Genomic DNA, 26,421 nt, shown 5'->3' on the forward strand with positions numbered 1-26,421 from the left:
TATCCCCAGTGCTTGATGTGGTCCCTGGAACATAGCAGGTGCTTAAGAAAGGCTTATTGACTGGCTGACAACATTGTTTTAAAGATAGTAAAGGACTAAAAAGGACCAAGTGGATATGAAGTATTACTATTTCTATGCTACTTCAACCCTATTATTTCTCTGTCTCTGTCTGTCTATTTCTCTCCAATCTGAGGAGGGGCTTGAGCAGGCAGTATTTTAGCTTAGATCTTCCTGGCTTAAAGCACAGTGCTCTATAAAATGCTTCACATTGCTTTTAGTTTTAGGCCAAATATTGTAGACATACACATAGATGAATAGTTGTCAACATAGCTATAGTGAATGGACTGATTGTGAAGCAGTATGCTCGGTTTACAGCATGCAGACAGACTTGGAACACAAAAATCACTAAGAGTTGACTAGAATAGATAGTTATGCAATGGCACACATTATTAACAAGAATTGGTATGAAGAGGGGAAGACAGTAGAATTACATTGTAAGAAAATATAATTATGTAAATAAGTCAGGAACAAAAGTGGAGAAGGGGAGTGGAAAGCATTTTGGTGAAGATCAGTGGAAGCAGAATTAGAAGTGGATCAGGAGATACTATAGAGTATCTGGAGAAAAAGAGTTGATATATAAAGAATTCAACCTGATCATTTGCCAGGTTCAGAAGTATGACACTGTGAAAATGGAAGACTTTGATCTGTTGAATTTGAAAGCAGATTAGCTAATGATTTATTATCTTAATCATAAATTTATCTTTAAAAAGGTGTAGGAATCAACAAAGAGAAATCTTCTTCTGAATTTGATTCCTACCAAAAAGGAGGAGGATAATATTTAGATGAAATTTATGAAAGCATTATGGGACAGTGACCTGGCTTATAATCTGTATAAGAGAAAAAAGGTACAACCTGACACAAAAATTTGATTTTTGAGTGAGAAGATTTCAAAGTGTTCAGAGAAAGGATAGCTAAGGTTCTGATGGACAATCTACTGAGGAATAAGCAAAAACTCTTAAGAATTAATTTGAATTGAATTAAGAATTAAATTGAAGATACAACGAGGAACACTTCTGATATGGAGAAAAAAGAGTTGTCTGAAGAGAACAATGTGCGGTGAAAGGGTGATCTGCTATAATAATTTGGTTCAATTCATCACCATTGTAGAAATAAAAGAATGAAACCCCAAAGCACATGCCCTATTGATAATGATAATAAAAATTGCTAGCAATTTATATATATTACCTCAATTGATCTTCATAACAATCCTGTGAGGTAAGCAGCATTATAATCTTCATTTTGCAGATTTGGATATTGAGACTAGGAGAAGTTAAGTGACCTGCCTGGGATCATAAAACTAGCAAATATGTGAGATAGGTCTGGGAATTCAGGACTTCCTGACTCCATTTCCAGCACTCTATTCACTGTGCTATCTAGTAAAAGCATCTATGTGTATAAAAGATGGCACATTGAATAACTTTTCAACTTCCTAGTTTCCTGTCTGCTTATTGTCAAAGGTATGATTGAGGACTGATAACTCAGAATCTGCTTTTTGGTTTGGGAAAAGTAATTTTCACACACACACACACACACACACACACACACACACACACACCACACACACACAATTCCTTTAAACATGGGTTTGTTTTTGTTGTTTGGCTGCTCAATTAGATCAAAATGTTTTTTAGAGAAATAAACACATTTATACAGTGTTTTCACCTAAGTCCATGGTGTTACGCTGCTGAAGAGATATTGATATATACATACATACGTTGACTAAATATTTTTGAAGCTTGTAGCTGACCATTGTGACTCACTAGAGAGGTAGAGTAGTAGTATAGGATAGGAGATAAAATATTGGACTAAGTGTTTAAGACTAAGGTGTGTATGAGAGAAGAAGAAGAAGAAGAAGAAGAAGAAGAAGAAGAAGAAGAAGAAGAAGAAGAAGAAAAAAGAGGAGGAAAAGGAGGAGGAGGAGGAGAGAGGGAAGAAAGGAGAGGGAGAGTAAGAGGGAGAAAGAGGGATAGGGAAAGGAAGGAGAGAAAAGGGGGAAAGAAAGAGAGAGGGAAAGAGAGAAGGAGAGGGAGGGAGGAACCCAGAGAGACCGAGAGAAAAACAGAGAATCAGAGAAACACATACACAGATAGAGAGACAGAGACACACAGAGAGATAGAGACAGAGAGACACACAGAGAGAGAACACAATGTGGATGCAAAGGGGACTCACTAACCACTTAAATTTTTAAAAAGGCATGTATAGAAATAGGTGCAAAGACAAGTATTGAAAGAGCAGTGTCAGTAGTGCTACAACACAAAGAATAGTTTTTAAAGCTCTATTGGGCAAAAAAGGATGGTTAAAGAAGGAATAAGACCACTGCTTGTGTATGGATGATGGTGATGATGATGCAAGACAAATATAGCAGAATGATTTATAGCATCATTTTGCCCTTTCTTTGTCAAGGAAAATGAATTAAAAGGAACGGTTCAAGAGTTGTTGATACCATCGATAACTGTAAAGGGAAGAATAACTGCTGTGGATGAATTATAGTCACAGGGACAAAATGAACATCATCCTTGAGTACTGAATGAACCATTCCCTGCAGTTACTTAACTGCAACCATGACCTTTGAAAGACTGTGGAGAATGTGAGAGTTAAGAATTTCCAAAAAGCAAACATTTTACTGATTTTTTTAAAATAAGAGAATGATGAGCTGATAAGCTTGTCTTTTGGTTCCTGTAAAAACCCTTCAACATTTTTGTTCTATTGCTTTCAGAGATTAATTTCAGCAGGATTTATTTATTTATGGGTGTAGTTAAGGCTGGGAAGAAATGCTTAGGAGCAAGATCAAGGAAAGAAGAAAGATTTTGGGTAAAAGATCACGTACAGAAGACGTCAACCAGGATAGCAAAGGGCTTCAAAATTATGTTATTTAAATATTGATTGAAGGAACTAGGAATATTTTGTTAGAAGAGTAGTCTCAGGGGAGGAGGAGATGAATATTTGAAGGGTTATCACATGAAGAGGAATAGAATTCTTATCCCTGTGGGGAGAATTAGGAGGAATGAGTGAAAGTTATAGAGTCAGTTTTATATTTGATATATATGTTTATTTATTATTATTTTTTTATTTATTGCTTTGTGTTATAGGTTGAAAATTTTTACTCACTATCCTGTCTGAAATTTCCTTCCTCATTATCTGCACCTCCTGGCTTCTCTAGCTTCCTGCAAATTTCAGCAAAGTCTCATCTACAAGAAATCTTTCCTAGTCTCCTTAATCTTAGTGCCCTCCCTCTGAGACTACTCAAAATTTATCCTGTATGTATCTTGTTTGTGCATTTTTTTTTTTTTTTTGGCTTTTGATGTTCTGTGAGCTACTTAAAAGCTGAGCCTTTTTTTGTCTTTCTTTGTATTCTCAGCACTTAGCACCATGTTAGTTAGATGCTTGTTGACTGACTAGCTTCCTGATTGTATAAAAGTTGCCCCTTTAGTCAATAAACTCCAATAACTCTCTGTTACTTCAAGAATCAAATATAAGGGGCAGGTAGATGATACAGTGGCTAGAGCACTGGTTTAGAGTCAAGAGGACCTGAGTTTGAATCTGATCTCAGATACTTAACACTTACCATCTATGTGGCCCTGAGCAAGTCATTTCACCCCAATCGCCTCAATAGCTCCAAAAAAATGAAATACAAAATCCTCTGTTTGATGTTCAAAGTTTTTTATAATTTAATCCCCTTTTACCTTTCTAGTTTTCTTACAACTTACTTCCCATCATGTATTCTTCAGTCTAATTATACTGTTCTCTTTGCTGTCCCATGAACAAGATGCTCCATTTTCTTACCTCTGGGGATTTACTCTGGTTGTCACCCTTGCCTAGAATGCTCTCCCTCTTCATTTCTACTTCCTGGCTTATCTTGCATCCTTTAAATCCCAACTAAATCCCCATATTCTATAGGAAATCATTTCCAACCCCTCTTAATCCTAGTGCCTCCCCTCTGTTAATTGTATGTTTTATACTGCATATGGCTTATTTGTATATATTTGCTTGTTTAAAAGCAATTGTCTCCCCTTTCAGATTGCGAGTTCTTTGAGTGCAGCAATTGTCTCTTTCCATATGCCTAGCACTTAGCATATTAAATGTGTTTAATAAATGTTCGTTGATGTTGTCTGTAGTATAAATATCACAAATCCAGGATTTTCATCTTTAGGTAGAGGTTGGACAAAGGCTCATGAAGTCCTTTCCAACTTTAGGACTCCACATTCTATGCCTTGCACAGAGTTGGAAAGGGGACTTGAAAGACTAAGGGTAAACTGTTCTTCAGACCCAGAAAAATGGGCTGACACTGCTAGTTATGGCATGTTTTTTCATTCTGCCAGCAGCTAGAGTGGTGAGACAGCGTCTTCCAGCTGTGTGATTCTGTCTCAGAGATAAAAGGTGATTAACAGTAGCATAGAATGATTGAAAATATTGTGATCATATAAATGAATCCCAAGTCAGTTTAGGAATAAAAATAGACGTTAAAGCATTTGCTTACCTTTCCCATTCATGAAATTTTCAAAATAGTCTTCCCAAGTTCCTGGTTCTGGGAGTGTTTGGCTCATCCTTTGGAAATGGTAATAGGATACCATGCAGTCTTTGGGATTCCGAGCTACATAAATGATCTTGGGAAAATAAGTACAATACATAGAAAAGAGTTAATTTTATACAGGTTGTGATATTCATCAGCAACAATTATGTGCCATTGTTGTAGACACCATGATAGTCATAAGGGAAATAACAGTCACAGTTCCTAGTGGGAGAATATAAGACAGGACATTGTTTTTAAATACAAATGACAGACATATAAATATAACCAATTATAGCTTGGGTAATATGACCACAGATTAAGAACTGGAAGGGACCACAGACATTATATAATGCAACTCTCTAATTTTAGAAATGAGGAAATTGAAGCTAAGTGAGGTATCCAAGTGACTTGTCCAAAGTCATACATGAAAGGACTGCTTGCCATCTGAGGGAGGGGGTGAAGGGAGGGAGGGGAAAAATCAGAACAGAAGTGAGTGCAAGGGATAATGTTGTAAAAAATTACCCTGGCATGGGTTCTGTCAATAAAAAGTTATTTAAAGAATAAAAAAAAAAAGAAGAAGAAGAAGAACAAAGTCATACATGGAGTTAAATGTCAGAGTCAGGAGTTGAACTTACGCCTTCTGATCCCAATTTCAATATTTTCTAAGGTACTGTGGACATAGAATACCTTTAAGGGAGGTGTGGACTCCTTTGAAGTTAGAAAGTGTATTTTGTGAAGCTAGCATACTTGTGGACTCCAATGAGTAAAGGTGTGAACACAAGCCTTGTCTTAATTAGTTCTACTTAGTACCTTGTTTCAGGTTCTGGCCAAAACATCTTCTTGTAAGATTAGATCAACTCTAATTAGTTAGCAGTTAGTAAGGATTCCAACATCTCCCCCTTTCTTTTGTTTTAAAACATAGGGGGTTTCTGAGGGGGTACACATAAATCCATCAATATGGGCCAGAACTTTGTAACAGATATACATGGTATACATAAATCCATCAATATGGGAGGCATTATACATAATTTACATGAGCACATAGCAATATAACACAGGCTAGTAGTAATGTAACAAATAACATGAATCATCCTGAAAATTTACACATGTCCATAAGTCCTAGAAACAGTCCAATAGGATTCCATTGTCCATTAGTTCATGTGTCAGGAATCTAATAATTCTTGTAAGCTCTGAAGTACTGCAAAAGGTCTCATCAACAATTTTTCATCTTAAGGAATCCAATGATTCTCGCTGGTTTTTCAAGAACTAAAACAGTTTCATCTTGTGTTAGGAAATCCAATGATTCCTGAAGATTTTAAAAGTTTTTTTAACAGTCTCCTTATCAGCTATGCTCTTTCAATGGTGAGCACAGTCAGCAACAGAGCCACCCGATATTTCTTGGGTCTTCTCCTTTGTTTCAAGGGTCTGCTCCATCTTTCTGCGATGGACAAGGCGAATGCAGCTCATCGGCACCCATCTGATTCCTTCTCTACATGTAGAGATGCAAGCAAATCCTCTCCCCCAAGCAGTTAGCCTATCTGGTCCCTTCCATTCACCACTTTCTGGATCTCTCCACATCACCTGGCGATTATCTAAAGATAGTGGAGCTGCTCGCACTGGACACTGCTCTTCTGGTGGGTTATAAAACCTGTCTGCTGGAGCCAGTGCATCTTTATCAAAGATTAAAAAATTAATGGTATAGAGAACTAAATTTAGAAGTTCTCTAGGATTACCCGTGGCTCCCCCTTTCTTTTGTTTTTGGAGGAGTGTCTTAATGTCCCTGTTTCTTCTTTCTACTATTGCTTGACCTTAAGGATTAAAGGGTATGCCAGTAGTGTGTAAAATCTTATACTGTGCACAAAAGTGTTCAAAATGTTTGGAGGTATATGCCGGTCCATTATCTGTTTTTATTTCTTGTGGCACACCCATAATTGCGAATGCTTGAATGAGGAATTCAGTGACCACTCGGGCTGTCTCTTTTGCTGCTGGTATGGCAAAAGTGAATCCTGAAAAGGTGTCTACCACAACGTGGATAAAAGACAGACGACCAAAAGATTTATAATGGGTCACATCCATTTGCCAGATTTCATTGGGTCTCAAACCACGAGGGTTCTTTCCTGGAGGCAGTGTAGGAGCGTGGAAGGGAAGGCAAGCTGTACAGCTTTTCACTATGCTCCTAGCTTCTTCTTTTGTGATCCCAAACTGTAAGTGCAAAGCTCGAGCAGCCTGATGGTATTTAGAATGGGATTCCTGGGCCTCCTGAAATAAAGGCGTACTGGCCAACATAGTTAAAAGGCTATCTGCTTTTGAATTTCCATCAAAAATAGGACCTGGAAGTCCACTATGTGAGTGGACATGCAGGATATAAATCTTTCCTGGATGCTTTCTCACTTGCTCTTGAAGTTCCTTAAAGAGCTGATATATATTAGAAGCTGCAAATTTTATTTGGGCTGTGGCAATTCTTTGTACCACACCTACTGAATAGGCTGAATCAGATATTATATTTATATTGCCTGGGTAATAAGTGAGAGCTAGCATGATCGCATATAATTCGTTCTGCTGAGTGGACTGAAAAGGAGTTCTGACTACTCTTTTTACGGTTAAATCATGAGAGTATACAGCACAAATATTTTGTTTGGCTGCGTCTGTAAAAATAGTTGGTCCTTCAAGAGGAACCTTAGAAACCTTCTCCTCAAAAATCCATTGCCAATTATGCAGTAGTCTGGTTATCTTTAATGGAGATCCATGTGCAAAATTTGGAGCCATGGCCAATAAAATTTGCCATTCTGGGATGGTTTCACAGCATACATTAATTTGTGCATTTGTATAGAAGGTGTATATCTTGTCAGGTCTTGTCCCAGATAATTGTACTGCTCGCTTAATGGCCTTTAATAGAATTCTAGCCACAAGCACTGGGTAAGGCGTAAGGCTTTGTTCTGGTTGTGCTGGGAGGTTCACCCACTCTATCACACTGTCTCCTTGATGAAGGACTGCTGTGGGTGCTTCTTTCGTAGCAAAAACTGATATTTCCAAGGGTTTTTGAGTTACTCTCTCAACAACATTGGATAAAGCCAGTTCAACTTCTCTCAAGGTCTCTTGAGCTTCTTTTGTAAGCCGGCGTGGTGAATTTAAAGCAGTGTCTCCCCTTAAAATATCATATAGGGGTTGCAATTGATTGGTAGTTAAACTTAATACTGGACGCATCCATTGGATATTTCCTATTAATTTTTGGAAATCATTTAAGGTGTTCAACCTCTCTGTTCTTAAAGACAGTTTTTGTAGTGTAAGTGCCTTAGGATATATTTCATGTCCTAAATATTGAAAAGGAGCATGCCTTTGAATTTTTTCTGTAGCGATATGAAGTTTGTAGTATCTTAGTGTTTCTATGGTTTTTTGTAGACATGCTTCTAGCATTTGTTGAATGCTCATCCCTCAGGTGCACATCCCAATATATCATCCATATAATGTAATAGCATAACTTTTGGAAATGCTTTTCTTATTGGAGCAAGAGCAGCAGCAACATACATTTGACAAGTTTTCCTAGAGGCTGCGATAAAGTTTGCTGCGGCACGTGAGGGATTGACGATGGATACCCAGAAGGATGTGCAGCCGCCAAAACAGCAGCCAATGATATATATCTGTGGAGAATGTCACACAGAAAATGAAATAAAATCCAGGGATCCAATCAGATGTAGAGAATGCGGATATAGAATCATGTACAAGAAAAGAACAAAAAGATTGGTGGTCTTTGATGCCCGATGAGCTTTAATGGAGGTGTGGACTCCCTTGAAGTTAGAAAGTGTACTTTGTGAAGCTAGCATACTTGTGGACTCCAATGAGTAAAGGTGTGAACACACCTTAATTAGTTCTACTTAGTACCTTGTTTCAGGTTCTGGCCAAAACATCTTCTTATAAGATTAGATCAACTCTAATTAGTTAGCAGTTAGTAAGGATTCCAACAGAATACGCCAAGGGGAATATGGAAGAAACTAAAACTAAGGTTATTTCAGGAAGGAATAATGGAGAAAATGAATTTTAAAGAAGAATTTTGAAGCAGGAGAGCATAATTTGGTAACTAAGCAGGGGAAAATCATTAATGAGAAAATTATTTTGAGATGAGAAGGGGTAAATCATATTTGGGTCTGTTGTCAACAGATTCTCTTGATTGAAATAGAAAGCATATGTGTTTAATAACTTGAACTTTGAACGTTTAATTAAGATCTTTTCCAGAAAAATTCACTGTTTTAGAGTATGTGAGGGGCAACTGGGTGGTACAGTATAGAGTATTGGGCCTGGAATCAGGAAGACTCATCTATATGAGTTCAAATTTTATCTCAGACTTTACAAGCTGTGTGGCTCTCCTAAGTTTCTCCATATGTAAAATGAGTTTGAGAAGATAATGGCAAAACCATTCTAGTGTCTTGTCATGAAAACCCCTAAATGGGATCATAAAGAATTAAACATGACTGAAATGACTGAACAATAACAAGGTTACCATTAGGTTTTTAAATACCTTGTCATATTGAATACTTTATATTGAGCCTATAGTACACTGAAGCTCTCAGTTTTTTTTTTTTTTTTTTTTTTTTTAAGGGAAGCCACTTATTGTTGAGTTTCTTGAACATATTGAAATTCTAAAGCTTTTGAAGCTATTTTAAAGCAAGGGGTCATGGAGCTAGAGTTGGAAGAGACCTTCAGAAGCTATTTAGTCTAATGGTTTCATTTTGTAGATAAGGAAAAGGAGGAACAAGAAGTTTAAATGACTTGTCAGAGAAGGGATTTGAATGATAGGGAGAAAATAGAGCTAATGAGTAAATACTCTGCTTATGAAGGAGGCTGATGCTTTAGGTTATATGACTGCCTATATGGCAAGCTTTCTTCTGTGAGCTAAGATGCTAATATGTGGTCTACTTACTATGAGGGGAATGGGACTGCTCAGTAAGTTCTGAATTTATAAATTATGGTGATCTGTTTTTATTCCAGTGAGTCTTATCCTCTTGGATATATTGTTGGAGGTATAACTCATGGACACTAGCAATTCAAAACTTTCAAAACCTTTCAAAACAGCAGTATATTTAAGATGAGGGAGGTAGTGAAGAATTGAAGCTGGAATAGTGTTCTTTATTGCATTTATTCAATAATTTTCATTACCTAAGTGAATATGACTACTCTTTCAGATTACCCTGCATAAGTTTCTGCTTACCTTACAAGTGCTTTCCCAGAAAGATGGAGGCAACAATTGGGTAGGAAGGTGTGTCTTTAGTATTCGAGGAGAGGGCATTGCATTGGCTTGGTCCACACCTGAAAATAATTTAGAATAAGAAAAGGTGCATGGGGATAAACTAAGTATATAGTTTAACCATCAAACCTCTTTAGAGAAAGTTCTATTAAGCATCTCCCATTGTCCAAAATCTCTACTTTCCCCATATATTTTTGGGGGACCTTCTCTATGGAAGAATTACCTTGGATTGGAAAGTAGAACTAATGGGTATAATCTCCTTTTTCTTTAGAAGAATAAAAATTATAGTCTTAGGGATATTTCTCAGCTTCCAAATAAGATTCTATTGCATCAGGACAATAGTTGTAATGAGCGTCTTACTGGAAATCAGGATGTCATAATCATAAAAAGAGACATCAGAGCAGTGTTCTTTTTTGAGCTTTACCAAATATGTGACCCTGGCAATTTATATGATTTCTCAGTAAATGGGAGAAATCTAAGACTGTAAGTAACAGAGTCAAAGTATATACATTGACACATATAGAAATAAAATTACAATTTTGTTTTCCCCTTCCCCCCTAAGGAAAAAAAAAAGTCTCTCTTCTTTATTTATTTTGTATTCTGCTTTTATTTCCACTGTTTCTGTTCATTCTTTCAATAATATTTATAGAATATTTCCTTTGTTTAGGACACTATGATAAGTGTTGTAGAGGATACAAAAAGAATCAAACGAGCCCAGCCCTTGAGGAATTTATGCCTAATAAGAGATATAATTTATAAAGAAATAATCATAATACCAGGAAAATACAAGTGCTGTAAAAACAAAGGTCTTTGAGAAAATCAAAGAAGGAAGTCACTATTTCTGATACTAGGAATAAGAAAATTTTTCATACCTTTTTTAACTTTTTAAAAACTTTTCATCTTTTCAGTTTTGCTAATATAGTTTTGAGCTTTTGTTTTTCTGGTTATGTTGAACTCTTATTCTTGTTTGTTTGTTTGTTTGTTTTTTGAGAAGCAATTTGGGTTGAGTGACTTTGCCCAGAGCCACACAGCTAGGAAGTGTAAAGAGTCTGAGGCTAACTTCCCCACTAATATGTTTTTGTCTTTCACTTTGTCCTTGCCCACTGTCCTTGCCTTTTTTGTGTGTTTTAACTCATTTAATTCTCAGCTGTAGAAGAAAGAGCAGAGAATCAATTAATCAATCAATAAACAAGTATTTGTTTAGTGCCTAATGTGGACAATGACATAGTATATTTATTTCTAAAATCACAATTAACTTTAAATGGTAGTTAAAAAAATATAGAACTTTTTTCCACAACCCTTTGTAAGTAACAATAATAACTGGACAGTTGATGTAGTCAGGCAAGAATAGATAAAAACAGGCCAGAGAAAGGAGGGGTCAGCATTCCTGATTCTTCTTTGGAGGTACCTACTGACTTCCCTGAAGCATCCACTGGCTTGGCCCTCTGTTGTCTTCCTGATGCTGAGGCTTCTCAGCATCTCTTAGTTGCTTCCCTCACCCCGCCAATCTTTTGAGGACTTAGGACTTCTGCTCAATCATATCTTTCCTCTTATGTTCTCTTCCTGCTGAAATATATCTTTCTCCTTGTGTTTTCTTCCTACCAGAGACCTTTTGTTATAGTGTAGAGGGAGAAAAATCAAAGGTAGACTGCTAGAAGAAACAAAAGTTTGATCCTTGGTCCCGCAGAAAATGCAGTAGAGCAGGTGAAGATAGAAGAATGCTGGAGTATTATCAGAGTAAAAAAATCATAATAAAGTTTAAAAAATTACTGTGTAAAATATTAGGCTATTTTACTCTAGTGGGCATTATTTAATGCTATTAGTATGAACAGAAAACTGAAATATCATTTGGCAAATCAGCCTTCTACCCTATCTACTTCTAGGTTTTTCTGGGGTAGTTGCTGGCTCCAGTATTGATACCCATTCATTCTCCTTAACTTACTCTTATAAATTTAGAGAAGTTTAGGGAAACATCCTTTAATTTGAAATATATATCTCTGTAGAAAAGGTCCCATATACACCAAAATATTCACTGTCAAATTTCTGATGGTAGTGAAGAATTGTATACAAACTAGATTCCCATTGATTAAGAATGTCTTAAGTCAATTCTGGCAAAAGAATGTAGTGGAATATTATTGTGCTGTATGAAATGATAAATATGAAGACTTCAGAGAAATACACAAAGAATGCAGAAAGATTTAAGCAAAAACAGTAAAAAAACAATACACATGATGACTACAATAATGCAAATGGAAAAAAACAACAACAAAAAAGAAGCTAAATGCTGTATAATTATAGTGACTAAGCTTGGTCATGGAGAAGAGTTGAAAAATAAATTCCTCTCTTCTTTACAGGGGTTGAGGGACTATGAATGTGGAAAATCGCATGTACTATTAGATATAATAAAAATATTGATTGATTTTGCTGAACCTTTTCCCTTCCCTCTCCCCTTTCTTTTATTTATATAATAAATTTTTTTCTTTTATATAATATTTATATTTGTATATTTATATATTATTTATTTCTATTTTTATATATTATTTACATAATAAAGTTTTTATTATGAGGGAGGGACCTTTGGATAGGGAAGAGGAAAAGATATATTCAGATGTGATTTTGATGTAAAAAATGAAAGAGATTAATAAAAACCAAGAATCAGGCCTTTATGCAGTAAAAATATTTCTAGATAGCATCAGAGGTATGGACTGATACTGATGGTTTGAGGTTCTGTTTATTATAGAATCTAGCATTGTTTTTGGTTCTTTGCCTCTGGGAGTATATTAGGTTTGAGTTTTACAAGAACTAATCCATCTTTGACCATAGCGCCCTTAATTAGGGACATCTGCTGCTATTATTCCAGCATTCCAAGACAGTGTTCCCTGGCTTGCGTGCAGCATTGTTTCTTCTGCTTACATGTTTGTGAATTTCCTATTCTACCTTGCCAAATATCAGCTACTTTGTTTTTTCTGATTTCTTCCAGCTGTCAGTGGTGACCCTGATTAAACATGAAGTTAGGGCAAGAAATTTGGACTGATAGATTTCAATAAGATAGACAGGTAGACCAACAATTAGAATGGAGTCCAGGTACATATGTGAATTGAAGGTCAAGATGAAACAATGAGTTAAAAACAAGAAAGTCAAGAAAATTAAAAGATTGATCTTATTGAACTCCAAATTTTCATATACATATAAACATACATACATGTATATATACATATATGTGCACATAAGTTGTTCATTTCAGTCATGTCCAACTTTTCATGATCCCATTTGGGGTTTTCTTGGCAAAGATACTGAAGTGGTTTGCAATTTCCTTCCCCAGCTCATTTTATAGATGAAGAAGTTGAAACAGAGTTGAGTGACTTGCCCAGGGTCACACAGCTAGCAAGTATCTGAGGCTCTGTTTGAATTCTGGAAGATAGGTCTTCCAGCAATGTATCCACTGTGCTATCTAGTTGCCCACAAACACGCACAGGGACATATATGTATAATTATCCCTTCTAAATCAAGGGGGTTGAGAATGGAGTGCTCCTGCAATCTGGAAAAAATCTGTAAAGTTTTTGGCTCTCCCTTCATTACTAGAGAAGAAAACTGAATGATTTGACATTAAAAGATATGTTAATATTATACAATACCATATTTATTTTATGCATTTCTAAGTTTCTGAATCTTTTCTATGTCTTCTGCTAGCCTTCATATGTTTTCTGTGGCTTCTGCAAAACTTACTAAAAATTCTCATTTAATTTCTTATGCTGACCTGAGATACATTGAAATCACAATAGGGAAAATTGTGATGTGGAAGGAATACTATATGTGCTTTTGAGGGAAAGAGGTTTTTGTTTCTTTGTGTACACAGCTCTTAGAATATTGTGTCTAGCACATGGTAAATGCTTAATTAATATTTGTTGATTGATAAAAAGGGAAACCTTTCCTAAGTAATTAGAGCTATGCCATCTGGAATTGGTTGCCATCAATGGAGAGTAAATTACTGTCACTGGAAGTTTTCAAGTGAAGGTGGATGAGCCTTTGCCAGGATTAACCTATTCAGTTGAGAGTTAAACCTAATGATGTCTGAAGTCATTTACTAGCTCAGACTTTGGATTCAAAGGCAGGCATATATGCATTCTGGGGATCAGAAAAAGAAGCTAGAAATTATGTTGTTAGACAAGAAGGATGAAGACATAAGTACTGATTACAAAGTAAGTAGACAAAAATCTGATTTGGCAGGTACCCAGGCTGTCTATAAAAGACAAGGGAGGACAGTCCAAGGGAGACTGGAGAACAGTTAAGCAATTGATCATCAAAAGTTTTATTGAGTCATTATTAAATGCCAAGCACTGAGCCAAGTTCAGGGATTAAAAAGTAAGGCAAAAATAGATCTCAAGGAGATTACATTGTAGTGGGAGAGATTTGCTGTTCAGTCTTTCAATCATGTTAATTCTTCATGATCCCATGGACTATTTTTTCCATAGTGTTTTCTTGGCAAATATACTGGAATGGTTTGCCATTTCCTTCTTCAGTAATTCCTTTGTTGTTATTGTTTTTTTAGAGCTCTCTACTATGAATTGTCCATCTTGGGTAATCCTGCATGGCACAGCTCATAGTTTCATTGAGCTGGATGTGAGCTCAGATGTTGCTGTCTCTAGGACAAGAATTTCATCTACTTAGCAACCTACCTACTCCACGAGGGAGTTACCAAGTAAATAACCAAGTAAATAAAAAGAGAGAGAGAAAAGTGCCTACCAGTAGGTTGAGGTGAACGTGCCCACTCAATGAAAGGATGCCGATGATGAATGACTGATCGTCGACACTTTTCCACATCTCCTTTCTGTTCAATCATGTCCACAATTTCCTGAATCCATGTTGTTCCTGATTCCCAGGTAGAAAGAATTAGAAACAGAGAGCACATGGAAGCATCATATTAACTTCTGGCCCTGCTATACTACTAGCTATATTATCCTCAGTTCATAACTTTATTATCCATGGTAGATGGATATTCTTCCTTTTTTTTGGCAAGGAAATGACTGAAATTCTACTAGAAATGATGTGATAGATCCACCACTTTTAGAGGTAGAAGTGAAAAATCTCCTGGAAACTCTCAGCTTGGGGTAGGAAAGTAGGTGTAATTTTTTTTAGTTACAGAGTGGCTTATGAACTATGAACTTCCTGAAACATAGAAAACCACTGTAGACCATATAGTTGGATTTGGAAGGGACCTTAGATATTGAATTCAAACTTCTCATTTTATAAATGAAGACCATGGAGTCATGAGAATTGAAACCATTTAACCAAGGTCTATAGGTAGTAAGAGCAGGGATTTGAACCCAGAATTCTCTAGATCCCTTTCTACTGAAGGGAAAAAACTAGTTATACCATACAGGACTGCTGTGACAACTCATATTTATATAGCACTTTTGGATTTGATAATGCTTTCTTACAACAATTCCATGAGGTTGGAAGAGTAAATCTTAGTATTCTTATTTATCTGATCAGACACTGAGACTTTTGGTGAATGAGGAGTGATCAGAAATAACTAACAAAGCTAGAATATGAGATCTTTGAGACTTTGATTATATCTCTGGAATGTGTGGGCACAATAATATAATAATAATAGTTGGCATTTATATAAAGATTTGTGAAGAGCTTTACATACAATATCTTGTTTGATATTCATAACTCTCTGAGGTGGGTGCTATTATTGTCTTCATTTTACAGATGAAATAACCACTTCCTTTTGATTGAGACCATCTCCTTATCAGGGTCCCAGTTAGCTCTGCTCTTCATTTCTTTCTCTTTCTGTGAACTCATTGCATATAGGTTTATCTAGGAGAGTATATCCCCAAATTCAACATAATCTTCTAGACAGACTAGGGCCTCATTTCTTGTCCTCTTTTTATAAAGCACAGTACAAAAGTATATCTCTATGATGGTTTGAGTCAGTTAAATCAAACATATTTGACAGTCCTTGTGGTGTAAATGAACAATAGACAGGGTATTCCACATGACCCACTAAGGAGATGCCCTCTATCATCCCACTGAGTTGTTAATAGGATATTATAGCCATATCTACTTTCAGGAGATGTAATAAAAATCTCCCCTCTCCAAAAAGGCCAGAGCTTTTAGCTTTGTTACCCAGGTTAACTTCTGTGCCTCCTTCTACATTTGAGAACTCCTAATTCCAGGTCCAGCAGATTTATTTTAAATTAACACCTCCACTAAAGTCATCCTCTGATGTCTTGGGGTAGTCAGAACTAGAACAGGGCAGGAGAAATATATCTTGGATGCTAAACTTTACCTTCTTAATGAATGGGGTTATCATAGATTATTTAGCTATCATCAGAGGTGAAAACAACTAGTGGCATTCCCCTTTTGTTTCCCCAATCATTTTTCTAACATAAGAGAGTTTCCTTCTCCCTGGCCTTAATTCCACTCTGAATACAACTAAGACTAGTTTTTATCTTCCTCTGTTCTAAAGCACATTAAAACATATTATAATTTATACCTAAATCTCACAGCTAAGCATTTTAGAGGCAAAGCTTCAGAAAGCTCCATAGTCATTCATGTCTATATTATGAGTTAACTCATTCTAGATTCTACTTCAGAACTATAGCCTCATCACCTTGTAGGTTAGACTTCTTGTAAATACACTGGCCTGGTAACTAGAGTGCCTCAAGCTGGAATGTCTGAAGTACATTAAGAGAGAAATGAGAGTCTGAAGATTTGGGGCACAATCAAGAGATATATTCTCAGGTGCTGCTAACCTCAAGTCTCTTCATATCACTTTATTATCAGTAATTTATCTGGTCTCTCTCTTAGTGTCAGTTGTAACTAAGTTTTCATGTCTTCTGCATATCTGCACTACATCTAACATTCAAAGGAGACAGAAGAAGAATTCCTTCACCAACTCTCTTTTTAGAGTGATTGTGCCAAGGTTGGAGAGGGAGTGAATTTAGTGCCACTGGATATGCAGTGGAGAGCACAATACAGACCACAATATAGGGCCGCTGACCCTTTAGCTTGACTTTAAGTTGGTTTATTCAGGCATCATCCTTTCCTGCTCTGTGCTCTTGATGGACCTCTCTTTGGATTTCTTTTTTTTTTACCCCAAGTATCAGAATTCTTCAGTCACAACTCTGAAAGGACCCAACAAATTAGAAAGTCTAAGAATAATAGCTTAGGGATTGCCTTTACATATTTGTTCTCTGACATCATCTCTAGTTAAAATTTAAAGGACCCCATCAGAGTGAAGAACTTTTCTGGGCACAATAACTCTTGAGGATATTAAATTATAGAAAGCCTGTGTTCTTTTTTAGTGGTGTTAGGGGCAATGAAGCACTGCTCTCTCTTTGAGATGTGCCACAGAGCCTGTATGCCATGTTAGTTGGTAGGGTGGGCCCAGGAGGTAAAAAAGGGCTTTGCCTCTGAGACAGGCAGGAGTTAAAGGAACTGTTATAGGTTTCTTGAGATGGCAAGGGGCATGTCCTCTTGCTAGATCTCCTCCTGGGAAGCAGCACTAACTCCAGAAGCCTCCCTTCTGAGGGCTCCATCTATGCAGTTTTGAGGGGGCTGGGCTTGGGCAATCACCAAGGAAAGGCAGCATAAATAGGCAGCCCTGAGCAGAGCTCACTCTCTTTCTTGTGCCTCTGCTTTCTTGTGCTCCTGTTTTCTGCTACCCCCCACTGAGAGGATGACTGAATAAAGTCAGAATAGTTGCACCTCCTGGTGGGTCTGTCTCTGTGTGATCAATGTTGGTGCCCAAAGATTAGTAAGTTGGCCTAGCCGTGCTGCTGACTGGGTGGGCAGATAGAGTAGTCTTAAGGGATGCTAGAAGTGGTATCCAAATAGATACTATATGGCTAGGACCTCACCTTGTAGCAGGTCTACAGAGTGGGAAGAGAGACAGAACTCTATTCTAGTGAGTGGAATGTTCGGTATGAGACAAACTATAGTGAAGGTCCCAGACCAGGAGGTGCTAGGGAAAGAAGTTTATAGAATAGTAAAGCAAACAGGATTGGAAATTGATTTTAAAAAGTGGGAGATAGTAGGTAATCAGATGGCTTCCTATGATAAGAAAAGCTGGGAGCCATCCCAGAACAGCATCAACTCATTTATCAAGTCATCAGAAGCACTTTAAGAGGTGCAAGCTGCAATCCATTAAAATTATATAATGAAGTATACAGGGAGAATCATAAAACAAATAAAGGTTGTAAATTGGCTCTCACTGGAACTAGCCGTTCTCATAAAATGGAGCTGGTAGAAGTTAGCTGTGGGAAAGAATCAGGAAGTAAAAAGGAAGATGAAGAGGTGGATGTAATGAAAAAGGAAGAGATAGTGAGGAAGATATGATGGAACAGGAAGAGGCAAGGATAAGATGAGTAATGAGGAAGTAAACATATGACCTTGAGAAAAAAGACAGTGATAAGACGAGGAAGGAGAAAGCAAACAGAGGAAAGGTCACCTCTGTCTCCCCCATTCCCAGCCCTCCCTGAGGAAATATGTCTCCGGCCTCCTCCCTCTGTGCCACCTTGTGGAGACTTTGGAGATTCCCAGTCAAGTTTAGGACAAATAATATAGAAAGCTGGAAGGTATGAAAGAAATGAGGGTCAAATGCAATATGATGCAGCAGTATATGCAGCTGTGTCCCAGTGTGCCCAATGAGCCTTTAGCAAAATTCGGGCTTCTGGAAAGCAGAAGCCCTCAGTGATTAAAAGTAAACAGGTCCCAGATGAACCTTTTCCTGATTTTGTGGCCCACCTACAGGAGGCTGTTGAGAGGTCAGTGGGCAGAGGAGAAGCTTCCAGCCTCTTTATACAGAAATTGCAATGAAGAATTCTAATACTAACTGCCAGAAGGCCATGCTTACTCTAATTGGGGAGGGGCCTGGAAGAGATGATAAAGAGATGTGAGAATGTTGGCTCCAGTGCCTTTCAATTGCTTGTAGCTATTATATCTAAAGGGGTTGCAGCAGAAGACCTGTCCTGGCAGTTTGCAGACAAACGAGGGATATTCCCGACCCTGATGGTCATAGACCTCAGGTACAATCTAGGGGCAGGGACATAGTGAAGGCTTGTGGGGCCTCAGTTTATATGCCACTTTCACAGGATTTTTGATTGGGGTCATCGGGTGTTTGGGCACCATCTTTCATATCACACCCACACATTAACATGGAAATCTAACACCCCGGTTTGGGTACCCCAATGGCTTTTCTCAGTGGACAAAGCCCAAACCTTATGTGAAATTGTGCAACAGCAGTTGAAGGCTGGACATATAGAACCAACATCTAGCCCATGGAATAGCCCTATATATATTATAAAGATTTGGACGATTCAGAATGCTAGTGGGCCTTAGGGCCGTTAATGCTGTTATTGAACCTAAGGGAGCCCTATAGACTGGCATGTCATCTCCTAATCTAGTTCCCACTGGCTGGCCATTTATAGTAATAGACATACAAGATTATTTCTTCTCCATCTCTCTGGCCCCAGAGGATAAGAAAAAAATTGTTTTTCACCATTTCCTCTATAAGCAATGCAGTACCTGATCTGTGCTACTAATGGAAAGTTCCCCCAAGGGATGTGCTGTAGCCCTACCTTGTGTCACGTGTACATAGCACAAGTGCTAGAACCAATTAGGAAGGTGTGGCTTCATGCCATGATACTGCATTATATGGATGATATATTGTTATCAACCAGCAGTGGGAAAGTTCTCTCTGCCCTGCTTAAAGAGACCATAAGCATTCTCACTCAACATGGACTGCCCCAGAGAAGAGCCAATGTAACTCTCCCATCACTTACTTGGGGCGCCACATGGGGACTTCTGCAGTTACTGATCAGACACCTAACTTACAATTAGACAAGGGGAATACTCTGAACCTACTTCAGAAACTGGTTGGAGAAATTCAATGGATAAGGGCTCGTGCCCCTATTCCTATTTCTTTGATGCAGCCTTTATATGACATCTTAAAAGGAGAGTCTGATTTAAACTCCCTCATAAATGGACCTCCTCTGCAAGGGACACAATTTATAAGATCATTGTTCTCACTTCTAAATCTGAAATAGCGAGGTGGGACTCCATGTGTCCTGTAGAGGACTCTTTAGTAGATCAAAAAAGTCCTTTTGCGATATTACATCAAGATAGTAAATTTTTGAAATATGTATACATAACAAGATCACAGAAGATATTACCAAACTTAGGAGAACTTGCCTTGAGGCAGTAAAAAGAACTTTTCATCTAACAGGGAAAAGAGCCTTACTGTATTTACCCTTTGAACTGGGAGCTAGAGAAGTCATGATGCAAACGTATTGGCCATGGGCATATTGTGCTCTAAGTCCCCATTTACACGCTTGCTCCTTCCCTTGCTGTCCCATATCATGGTACAGTCCCCTTGTAAGACAATTGTTGATGAGCCTGTGCAAGGTGCAAACGTCTTTATTGACGCCACTAAGAACCGGAAGGCCTCAATTTATCATGAGTGCTCAAAAGAGATTCTCATATTAGAGACCTCTTATGATACTATCCAGAAAAATAAGCTTGTAGCTATTATCCTCCAGATCTGTTAAAAAAAAAAAAAAAACATCATATCAGAGGGCTTATATGTTGTTTGAGTGCTCAGAGGTGTTGAGGATGCTATCTTTACAATCTCAGAATTCTTCAGTTGCTGACCTTCTTACTGACTTGCAGCTGATTTTACAGACTAGGAAACATTCCATTTACATCCTGTATGTATACTCTCACCAATGCTGTGCAGGAGGCATATTTGGAGGCAATGAGGTGGCGTACTGGCCTTTACAATGCTCCCTTCTCATGGTCTCCACATCCCCTGAACATGCCCATGATTGTCTCCACTCACTAATTCTCTACTTCATCTTTGTGGCCTCACCTGGGAACAAGGCCAACAGATAGTGAAGCTGTGTTCAGTGTGTTCTGTTTCTCCCTCCTCCACCTAGTAAAGGAGTTAGTCCCGCGGTTTATTCCCCAGTGACTTGTGGCAAATGGATGTGACACATGTGGGCTGTATGACCATCCACGTTTGTATTGACACCTTTGCTAAATTCCTTTGGGCCACAGTGGCCTCCCATGAGAACATTCCTTCAGTCATTAAACACTTGTATAGTTGCTTCTCCTCCTACAGAGTTCCTAATACCATAAAAACCAACAACAGTCCAGCTTATACCTCTAAGCAGATGGCCACCTTCCTTGCCACGTTTGCCATTAAACATGTTACAGGCATTCCCTATAATCCAGGATCAGGTCCATTGTACTCTAAAGGCTAAACAGAAAGGGGGAGGAAGTAGATTGAAACCCCAATGGCCTACACAGGTAACTATATTATTTACAAAGTTGTAAGGATAAAATAAAATGATGAATACTTACAAAGCATTTTATAAATCTTAAAACATATAAATAATTATTAAATAAAATAATTAAATTTTATTATATTATTAATGTAACATCTTATTTTAATACTATATAAATTTAATTGTTAATTATAAATAATTACAATATAGACATAATTATTACATAAAGCATCAGCAGTTGTTATGAAAAGAAACTTTAATATTTCCAAACATATTCACCTGACTTAGGATAGGTACAGATGAGAAGATCATCATCCTTGAATCTGAATTTCTGTATTTGATCCCAGTTATTCACTGTTGTACTTGGCAGGAAGATCCTTTCTACTTCCCCCAGTGATGCACGTTTCTTTCCCTCTGAAAGCAGTGGTCTTTTTGCTTCCTGGGTCATACTCTCTTTCATAGGATTTCTATCATAATAAAGTAGAGGAAACACTATAACTATAAAAGGAGAATAACAATGTATTTGTTGATTGTAATTATTTAAGATCAAAGTTCAGGGATTCACAATCCCTATATAAATGCCAGTTGTTATTATTATTGTTAAACTATAATCCCCAAGCCTCCACTCTGCATAGAGAATGGTTAAGTTTGGTAAGACCGTGGAAGACCCTAGAAGAAAGGCTATTGCTGCTATTGGGAATCAGTACAGAGAGAGAAAGAACTGAGATGGAGTTGTGGGAAGCAAGAGAACCTCAGAAATCTCTAGCCGGTATGGCAGGGGGTGGGTGGACAGGTTCTAGTGGGGAAGCAAAATCACTTGCAAGGGAAGAGAGAAGAACTTAAAGACCTTAGCAGATATGAGGGTATGTGCACGTATATTTTAGGGATGTGAATGGAAGATGAGTTTGGAAAATGACAGAGAAAAAAGAAAGCTCTTACCATGGACTCCAGGCCTTTTGGAAAATGTCAAAGTCCTAGTTTTGCCATTGTAGGTCAGGCTAATGCCCCAAAACATTTGACCCCATATTTGGTAATTATTTTCTTAGCTCCTATTGCATTATAGTACAAGTTAATACAAAATACATATAGCTTGTTTTAATTTGTATGTCTTACCTTTTAATGCTAAGGGAAAACAGAATTTAGGTCACTGTGCAGTAGTTATATTTTAATGAAAACATTCCAAGGAGAGGTTCTGAGGTATTTCCTGGTACAGCAATTCCGGGAGACCAAAGTACATCTGAGTTCAAGATGCCTTTAGTTATTACCCAGGTCATTCTCCAGTCAGATTTCTAACACAAGGATGGGCCCTAAGCAACAAAGACATTGAATGGCTGTGGTATTGGACTTTTTCCCTATAGTGGAATGAGTGATTACTAGTGAAGGGAATGAAGTTTTCTGTGTTTTGCAAAGTTGGTATCTCCAGGCAGGGAAAAGATTTAGAGATAACATTGTTCTGTTCCTTTGTTTTTTCTTTCTTCACCTTTTTTTTTTGGCTTGTTTTTCTTGTCCAGCCTCTGCCTCAGCTCTGATTTTGAGAAGATGCCAAATCAGTTTAAACTTTCATCTCCAAGTGGATGTTGGGTTTTTGTTAACTCTTTCATTCATGCTGTTATTTTTAAAAAAAAAATGTTTATTAAGCACCTGTTTGGTGCCAGATGTCTTGTTTATGTTGGTGAAGCAAAGACAAAGAGAGAAACAGTTCCTGTCCTCCTGAAGTTTACATTAGAATGGGGAAAATTATTATGTTTGCAGATAAATTAATATGTGAAAATATGTGAAAAGTAATTAATGCCAGTTGTGGGTGGGAAACACTAACAAAAAAGACTTTGAGTACTTTCAGTTGTGCCTTGAAGGAAGCTAGGAAAGCTAAGAGTGAGAGATAAGGAAGATTCTTTGTAATGAACAGCTCATACTTATGTAACATTTTTAAAAAATGTATAAAGTGCTTTTCTTGTGAACAACATGAAAATATTATGATATCTATTATAAGAAATGGGCAGGAAGGTGAAAGAGTAGATAAAGTGCTAGGCTTGGAATCAGGAAGACTCCTTTTCCTGAAGTCAAATCTGACCCTAGACACAAGCTGTGTCACCCTGGGTAATGCCTTAGTTTCCCCATCTGTAAAATGGTCTGGAGAAGGAAATGGCAAACTATTCCAATATCTTTGCCAAGAAAATCCCAAATGGGGACATGAAGAGCCAGACATGACTGAAAATGATTAAATACCACCAACAACAAATTTTACCAAATGAGAAACTAAGGTCTTAGAACAGGGGAGTGACCTGCTCAGGGCAGGAAATGGAATGACATGTTTGGGGAACACAGAGTTCATGGGATAGATTGATGTGAACTCAAACAGGAAAGAAAGATTGCAGCCAAATTGTGAATGACTTTTTATTTTTGGGGGAGGAGTTCTAGTTACATTTATTCTTATGACATGTATACATGTAGCATAAGTATATGTTACTTTTTATGTTTTAATTTAAATTTTTGAATTCCAAATTCTTTCCTTCCCTCTTTTTTCTCCCTCTCCTTGAGACTTTAAACAATAAGATATAGATTATACATGTGCAATTATGTAAAACAATTCCACATTAAAATTTTGTACAAGAAGATTTGGATAAATGAAAAGCTTTTTAAAGAGCAATGGCTTTGCAGTGAGGGGACCTGGTGTAGAATCCTGGCTATTTGTGTTCTGTGACATAAATTTCTTAACATGTTTGGGAGTCAATGTGCTCCTTTATAAAGTATGTAGATGGAGGTTTGTTATTGAACGAGCTTTGGTCCTTTAAAAACAGGAAACATTCAGAGATATAGATTATGTTCCCAATGGATTGCTTGCTATGGAAATAATATCCTTTGGAAATAACCTAGTTCAGCCTTATCCTTTTACAGATGACTAAATTGAAGCCCAGAGAGTTTAAGAGACTTCCTGAGATCACACAAAGAATAAAGTTGCAAAGTCAGTGTTCATACCTAGGTCTCTAATTCAAAATCCATCATCAAAGTCATTATTTTATACTTGGTGCTATGTGACTTGTAGACATCTTAGTCCTTTTTCATTTGTTCTATATATACTTCAAAATACAGGTTTTCTACTTAATAACCTCCCAACTACTTCTATTTTTTGTGAGATAATTGGGGTCAAATGATTTGGCCAGGGTCACACAGCTGCAAGATCTGAATTCAAGTTCTCCTGACTTCAGGGATGATACTCTATCCACTGCACCATCTAATTACCTCTAAATCACCACAAGACCTTTACAACTTGGTTCCAATTTATTTTTTCCAGTCTAATTATACGTGTCTAGCCAAACTGTGTTTGTTATTTCTCATATAAGAAAAGTCATCACTCATCTATGTATCATTCATTGTACAAGTTGATTCCCATCTCTTGAATGTACTTTCTCTTTTACTTCAGGTTTTATAATCCCTGCTTTTCTGCAAAACTCAAATTAAATCCTTCTACACGAGGCCTTTCTGGATCCCCTCCAGCTTCTCTAATGCCTTTCCTCACAAAAAGTACCTTATATTAATTTTCTTCACCCAAACCTAACCCTAACCCTAACTCTAACCCTAACCCTAAATTCGCGGCACTGCCCCTCCCCTCCCCCGAACTCTAATCCTAACCCTAAACCTAAATGCCTACCGAATCTAACCCTAAATTCGCGGCTCCCGACTCTAACCCTAAATCTAACCCTAACTCTAAATGCGCCTCCCGACTCCCGACTCTAACCCTACCTAACCCGAACCCACACCCTAACCCTAAATCCCCCCTCCCAAATCCCGCCTCCCTATCCTCAATGCCTCCCGACTCTAACTCTAACCCTAAATCCTTCCTCCTGCCTCCCAACTCTAACCCTAACTCTAATCCTAACCCTAAATTTTACCCTCTTTAAATATCTAAATACAATTTATAGCTTAAATATTTACTTTGATCATCAATTGTAACTCTAATTTTCCCTTAGCAGCACTATGCAATCACATTTATTCCACATGTCCTTAATATCATTATTAATTGAATTTTGAGAGCTAATCAAAATAAAAGTTGAAAAGAAGGCTTTGCATGGTTACTTACAAGTATTTCAAGACACCTTGTGAAACAGGGAGGTGAGCAAGATGTGATCCGGGTATGTTTTAGTTGACTAGTTGGGCTTATTTAAGTATCTTCCCTCAAAGATATTTTGCCTGTCCAATCATTGTTACTTATGATATCTGTTTTCAGCCCAAACCAACCAATTTAGGACACTAAACTCCATATAGGTGATTATGATATGAATACTCCAATGAGAAATTGTGGTCAGAGTTCACCTATATCTCCAGACATTCTGGGAAAAATAACGATCAATGGTCTTTTAATGTGTTTTAACATTATTTCCCACACTAAGGGCAGTTCTCCTTATCTGTCCTATTAGAACTTTGATTAGTGTGTTTATACTTGATAGTTCTGCCTACACCTAAGAGCTACATCAGGAATGAAATTACTATTGGTTAGGGTTTGTGAGGCTAATCTTTTGTGTGTGAGTGTGTGTGTGTGTGTGTGTGTGTGTGTGTGTGTGTGTGAAAGGGGAGACACATACAGACAAAAAGAGAGACAGAGAAAGAGAGTTAATGAAGATGGAGACAGGTACACACAGACAGACAGAGATATAGAGAAAGAAATTTCTGAGCTTTTGAGGCAAATAGCAATTTTATATCTTCTGGTGATCAGGAAGAATGATTTTCATTTTTTGTGGGGAATGAGAGTTCTAAAGCTGAAATGTGAGACCAATCATATTCCAAACAAAATAAGTCAATAACCCTCAGTAATATTTGCTCTATGTGGAATACTATAAATACAGAGCTCCCTAGATTCAAGACTTAGGAAGCTATTAGATTTTCTTACTTATCACAGAGATTGTGAAAATGAGGAAAGGGACAAATGAAATCTCAACTATAAAAGGTCCATAATGTTAAAAGTCTTAACACATTATGTTCAGTGCCAGAACTGGCCAACAATAACCAGCTTTGCATTGACAACAACATTTCAGACTTTGAATGTAGGAAGATTATAGTGGTAGACATGGAGAATGGTATCTGTATTACTGTTTCACTTGCATACTTCTAAATTATGTACATTGAGTGTCCCTATCTGTAAATAGAGTCTAGGTCATTATTCATTTAAAAAATCATCCATATTTAATAATGATTTTTAATCTATCTCCTTTTTCATCATAACTTAACCCACAGCATTTCTGTATTTATGCAGAATCATAGAGTGTCAGAGATAGAAGAAACCTTCAATGTAATATAAGAAGCATGCTCCATTTACCTCATGA

The 26,421-nt window shown here is 37.3% G+C and overlaps 2 protein-coding genes across 4 annotated transcripts in view; one reads left to right on the plus strand and one right to left on the minus strand.

Annotated features, from left to right (window-relative positions):
* Positions 1-25,318, minus strand: part of LOC127553520 (sulfotransferase 1C2-like) — a 31,526-nt gene extending 6,208 nt beyond the window's left edge. The window contains exons 1-5 of one of the 3 annotated variants that reach the window (XM_051984291.1): positions 25,182-25,318; positions 21,383-21,570; positions 14,553-14,678; positions 9,774-9,871; positions 4,538-4,664 (exon numbers count right to left, since the gene is read on the minus strand). In XM_051984291.1, the coding sequence (XP_051840251.1) occupies positions 4,538-4,664; positions 9,774-9,871; positions 14,553-14,678; positions 21,383-21,563 (532 nt within the window). In that variant the 5' untranslated portion in view covers positions 21,564-21,570; positions 25,182-25,318. Of the gene's footprint in view, positions 1-4,537; positions 4,665-9,773; positions 9,872-14,552; positions 14,679-21,382; positions 21,571-22,042; positions 22,151-22,216; positions 22,326-25,181 lie in introns of those variants that run through there. The other 2 variants (XM_051984292.1, XM_051984293.1) reach the window with 2 other exon arrangements.
* On the plus strand, positions 8,110-8,356 carry LOC127553521 (DNA-directed RNA polymerases I, II, and III subunit RPABC4). The gene has a single exon (XM_051984294.1). The coding sequence runs from the start codon at positions 8,156-8,158 to the stop codon at positions 8,330-8,332; it is 177 nt and encodes a 58-aa protein (XP_051840254.1). The 5' UTR covers positions 8,110-8,155; the 3' UTR covers positions 8,333-8,356.
* Positions 25,319-26,421: the final 1,103 nt, after the last annotated feature.

Source organism: Antechinus flavipes, chromosome 3, assembly GCF_016432865.1.
Source record: "Antechinus flavipes isolate AdamAnt ecotype Samford, QLD, Australia chromosome 3, AdamAnt_v2, whole genome shotgun sequence".
Lineage (NCBI taxonomy): Eukaryota > Metazoa > Chordata > Mammalia > Dasyuromorphia > Dasyuridae > Antechinus > Antechinus flavipes.

Coding starts and splice junctions, on each gene's coding strand:
- LOC127553521 (XM_051984294.1), top strand. CDS start 8,156: ATGGATACCCAGAAGGATGTGCAGCCGCCAAAACAGCAGCCAATGATA.